At 71.1% G+C, this 5,307-nt stretch overlaps 1 protein-coding gene across 1 annotated transcript; it reads right to left on the bottom strand.

Moving 5' to 3' along the window:
• Positions 1–882: 882 nt before the first annotated feature.
• On the bottom strand, positions 883–4,774 carry MNEG_8072 (Histone-lysine N-methyltransferase ash1; the record flags this gene model as incomplete). The annotated part of the gene is made up of 4 exons (XM_014043453.1): positions 883–1,078; positions 1,401–1,908; positions 2,158–3,107; positions 4,380–4,774. The coding sequence occupies 4 exons, from the start codon at positions 4,772–4,774 to the stop codon at positions 883–885; spliced, it is 2,049 nt and encodes a 682-aa protein (XP_013898907.1).
• Positions 4,775–5,307: the final 533 nt, after the last annotated feature.

Here is a 5,307-nt window from a genome sequence, read left to right on the forward strand (position 1 = left end):
GTTGGAACAAAGAGGAGGTGGGGTTGGGGAAGAGGGGTTTGGACTAAGAATCCCTTGGCCTGTGGCCTGCCCCTGACCCACAACCGCCGTGACCCGCCCCCCGCCTCCCCCTGCAGCCCACAAGTCCATGCGCATCGCCGCAGACTGCTGCGTCTACACCAACAGCAACTTCAGTGGGTGGCCAGCGCCCTGGGCTTCGGGGGCCTGGGCGGGGCCGGCTGATGTACTGGAGCGGTTACCGCAGCCACCACTAGACATCACACCCGGCACTCTGGCTGGCCAGCCCAACTTCCTCTGCCATGGTGCCTTGACAGCACTCGCATCGCTCGCATCCCTGCCGCATGCCGGCAAAAGCAAGCTGCGGCGCCGTCTCTCCCTTTGCATACCCGCAGGGTGGCAGCAGATCACGCGCGACGGCAGGGTGCTGCAGGGCCGCGCCAACGCAGCGGAGGTGCTGCCCGCGGAGGAGGGGGCGGAGGGGGCGGCGGCCACCAGCGTCTAGGCGTGGAGGGCGGCGGGGCCCGTGCTCGCTCGCCCACGCGTCGTCGTATGCCCTCCTGTAAGATACTTCGCCACGTATTGTTTTCGCTTACGTGTGGATGTCTGCAGCTTGGGGTTGAGGGGCGTCGCAAACTTCAAACCCTCACAGCTACTGCAAAACTGCCCAGACTGCTGCTGTCGGGGTTGTGGCTGTGAAACACGGGCCATGGATATTGACCTAGTTATCAACACCACCAGCAGGCGCCGCAAGCAAGTCAAAAGCCTGCCAAGTACACATCCTGCGTATCATATCTGGCGCGAAAAGTGCAATGAGACAGTGGTGGGCCCAGCCCGAGCCGGCCAGCACACGCTGGGCCTCTCTTGAGCCGTGCGCCCGCCGCCTCACGCCAGCACCTCCGGCACGCGCCCGGCGCAGCGCGCCGCCCCGCAAGCGCACGCTGACTCAGCGGTGGCGTGCGCCCTGAATGCGTAATCCACCGTGAGCTCCTCCCCCGCGGTGACGCCCCGCAGCGTGAAGAGGCAGAGCCGCTGCTCCCCGCGCACGTCCCAGTTCTGCCACTCGCAGTTGGGCTCGCAGCTGCTCGGGGGCACCGGGGTGTAGGGGGCAATGGGTGTGGCAGTGGGTGTGGGTGTGAGGGGATGGATGGGGCGTGAGCACCAACAGTTGGTGGAGCGGGGGAGATGGGACAGCTCAAGGGGAGATGTCACAGCTCAAGCCAATTAGCGTGGACGATGTGGCAACGCTGCTGCCATGACCTTGCACCGCGGCACTTGAAAGGGCGCGTGTGTGGCTGCCGGCCAGTCCCCGCCGCCACCGCCAAACCGCAGCCCGGTGCGTGCAAGGCTGCCGACGGGTCCCTGCTACAACCACCAAACCGCCAAAACACACCCCATGGCACCTGTGGTTGACGAATCGCGCCGGGCCCCCCGCCATGTGCGTCGCGTCCACCACCTCCCCGCCGCTGGGAGTCAGGTCAAAGGCGAACGCGCCGCGCGCCCCCTCCCGCGCGCGCGCCGCCAGCCGCTCCGCCGCCGCCGCCAGCTGCAGCACCTCCCCCACAAATTCAGCCACAAAGGCGCCCCCAGGGATGTGGTTGCGCGCAAACAGCCCCCAGCCCTTGGCGGCCCCCGCCCAGCCGGCCTCCACGGCCGCGCCCCGGCCCGAGGCGACCTCCTGGTTGCGGCACGCGGCCCCGCACGCGCAGCCGGCGGGACCCGGGCCGCACTGGATGCGCAGCAGGCGATTCATGCAGCCGTCCTCCTCCCGGCAGGCCTGGCCGCATGCGGGGTCGCAGCCGCAGCGCGGCGGCGCGGGTTCCGGCGCCGCGGCCGCGCTGCTGAAGATGCGCAGGTTGCGGGGGATGAGCTGGTACTGGGGCGGCCCGCCAGGCGGCGGCGGGGACGCGGCTGCGGCGGCGGTGGCGGTTGCGCTGCGGCGGCGCTGCGGCGCGGCCGTGGCTGCCGGTGTGCCGCCCGCAGCTGGCATGGGGCTGTCGCTGCGGCGCCCGGAGCTGCTGCTGCGGCGGGGCATTCGCGCCGCCGGTGCTGACGCCGCGGCTGCTCGTGCTCGCCGAGCAACCGGGGCCGCCGCTGCCGCCTCTGCTGCTGGCGCTGCGGCCGCTACCGCTGCCGCTGCTGCAGCAGCACCCGCCCTACCTCGCCCCGGCGCGGCTGCCGTGACGGCCGGCGACACGCCCCGCTGCTTGACACGCGGCTTGGGCGGGGCGCGGGGGGCCTGCTGCTGCTGCCGCTGCCTCTTTGCCGGCTGCTGCGGCTGCTTTCCCTGCTGCTGCCGTCCACCCTCCCCGTTTTCCCCCTCTTCCCCATCCCCGTCATCTGAGTCATCCTCTTCCGACGATGACGAGGTCCAGTAATCAGAGCTGGCGCTCTCTACAGCCAACACCGCCTCCGCCGCCAGCACCGCCTCCACACGCCTGGACGCGGCCCGCCGCGCGCGCGTGGGCCCCGCCGCCGCAGCAGCAGTGGCGGCTGGCACCTGCTGTTGCTGCTCACGCTGCTGAGCCTGCTGCTTGTCCTCTTGCGCACCAACCATTGGCTCTCGGGCTTCCCCACTCTGTGGCCGCTGGCGCTTGCGGCCCCCTGCAACAGCACCGCTGCCATCCTTGGCCGCTGCCGCCTCCAACCTTGTGCGCTGCTCCTCTTGCTGCTGCTGCTGCTGCTGTTGCTGCTGCTGTTGCTGCTGCTGCTGCTGCTGCTGCTGCTGCTGCTGCTGCTGCCCTGCTGCGCCCTCCGCGTCCTGCTCCGCGCCCACGGGCCACGCGCCCCCCGCCTGCAGCTCAGCCTCTGTCGTCAGCCCCTCCTCCAGCCGCAGCCGCGGCTTGCTGCAGGGCCCGCTGCCCACGTCCACGCGCACCAGCGGCGGCGGCCCAGCCATGGCCTCCCACTGCAGCGCAGCAAACAGCAGCAGCCCCAGGTCCCGCGGCGCCTCCCCCTGCCAGCCGCCCGGCAGCCGCCGCAGCGCGGCTTCTATGGACGCCGCCAGCGCCGCCGCCTGCGCCGGGCCGCAGCCCAGTCGCTCCAGAACGTCCGCCCTGTTCGCCGCCACCTCGGCCAGCGCCGCCGCGCTGACGGGGCGCTGCGCGGAGCTGAGGCGGGCGCCGCAGTCATTGCAGAGCGCCGCGCCGCCGCGGCCGCAGGTGGAGCACCACAGCGGCTCGCCAGTCAGGTGCAGGGGGACAATCAGGTAAGGCCCTACCGGCAGCTGCGCGGCGGCTTCTTCGCTCCCATGGCTCCCTGCAGCCCGTCTTGCCGCCACAACCGCCGCCCCGCCGTCATGCGGTGCCTCGCCCATTCGCATGGGCTGAAGCTGCGCCGGCGGCTGCGACGCCCGTGCATTGGCTGCAGCTGGCAGCGCGCCTGCGTCTGCACCTGCAGCAGGGCAGCGCCCCGCCCAGCCGCCCTCCTGCGTCGCGGCCGTGCCGGCGGCTTCCGCGCTGCCTGTGACACGCGTCACCTGCCGCTTGCTGGTGCGCCTTGGGGGTGAGGCCACGGGGCCCCGGGCGGTGGCTGGGCCTGTCGAGGCGACGTCAGCGGCAGTCATCGCGGCCGGGCCAGCGGACGGCCGCGTTGGATGAGGCGACACCCTGCGAGTAGCAGAGGCACCCCGCGGCTGCTGCTGCCCATCCCGCCCCTTTTGCCGCCTTTTCTGCGCTGGCCGCTGCTCCTGCTCTTTCTGCTGCTTCCGCGGCTTCTGCTGCTCCTGCTGCTGCTGCGGCTGCTGCGGCTGCTGCTGCCCCATCAGTTTCCTACCAGGCTGTTCTGGCTCATCCAACTCCATAGATGCAGGGCGCAACGAGTCGCAGGGCCCCGCGCCCTCTGCTGTAGCCGCTGCCGTTTTCGCTGTCGCTGCCGCCGCCACCGCCACCGCCGACTCCCTCGTGACGGCAGTTGCTGTGACCATGGACAATGGGCCGCCAGCTGGGTCTCCATCAGGCGGCTGCTGCGCTGCAGCTGTGGGGCGCGGAAGCAGCGGCGCTCCAGCAAGGCCGCCTTTGGCCACAGGCGACACGCCCTGCGGACTGGATACGGTCATCCCTCTGCCCCTGCCGCGGCCCCGGCTGCTGGCGCGGCGTGCGACGCTGATCAAACCAGCTGAGGCCGCCCGTGTGTCGCCACCCGGTTGCGAGGCCGGCGTCGGCGCCGCGCTCCCACCAGTCATCGCAGGCGCTGCTGGCGGCCCCCTGTCAGCAGCGGCAGCCGCGGGGCCTGCAGCGCCGTCAGCCTGAGTGCGACGCTGGCAGCTGCCAGTGCCATTGGTGGGTTGCCCTAGCAATCCCTGGGACGCCACAGGCAATGGTAGCGGCCCCACGCCTTCGGCTGCCGCCGCCCCCGGCCCCGCCATTCCCAACGTCTCTGACCCCGCCGTCGCAGCCTCGGCAGCCGCGAGATGGGTGGCCCCCGCCCTGACCGCCGCCACCTCCGCCGCGGCAGCGTCCGCAGCGTCGGCCACCGCAGCGGCCGTCGCGGCGTCCTGCGCCGAGCCGTTCAGCGGCTCTTGCTGCTGCTGCTGCTGCTGCTGCTGCTGCTGCTGCTGCTGCTGCTGCTGCGCCGCTGCCGCTGCCACCACCGAGCGCTGCACTGCGGCCACTGTGGTGTCTGGCCGCGAGGGCGCAAAATCGTACACGTACCAGCAGCCGGGCCGCGCCTCTGGCAGGAGCGTCGCCGCACCGCTCGCGACAGGGGCGCCAGCGGCAAGGGCGAAGGCGACGGCGGCGTCCATGCAGGCGTACTGGGGCGCGATTCGGTTGCGCATGGGGGCGTGCATGCGCGCAATTCAAAGTATTCATGACATCAGTTGAAAGCATGGGGGGGGGGGACAAGGGTGCTGCAAGCTCTGGGGATGCTCTGCAGCAGGCGTGCTGCCGTGACAGTGCAATTGCCACGACCAGAGCCACCATCTCGGGCACCCGCGGCCCTTTGCCCGCCCTGCGAGCGCCGCGCCTGCTGTCGGAGCGTTGTGCGCGGCGGCTCACCGGCTGCAGCGCCCCGTCAGCGTCTGGCACCCACTCAATGCTGACAGGCAGGTCAACTTGGACGCCCAGGCGGTGGGGCGGCATGTCCATGAATTCAACGCCGCCGGGGTGCTCATCCCGCTCAGCTGCTGCGCCGCCCGCGCCGCCGCCGCTCGGTCCATTGGGGGCTGCGACCAAAGGCTCCTTTGCTCGGCCTGGACTCTGGGGCTGCCGTGCAGTGCGAGGGGTGAAAGCACAGGTTAGTAGCAATGGAAAAATACTTTCAGATTCAAACAGGCACAGGGGAGTTGCAAGCTTGTGTCAGCGGTTGTTG

Source organism: Monoraphidium neglectum (genome assembly GCF_000611645.1).
Source record: "Monoraphidium neglectum strain SAG 48.87 unplaced genomic scaffold scaffold01494, whole genome shotgun sequence".
Lineage (NCBI taxonomy): Eukaryota > Viridiplantae > Chlorophyta > Chlorophyceae > Sphaeropleales > Selenastraceae > Monoraphidium > Monoraphidium neglectum.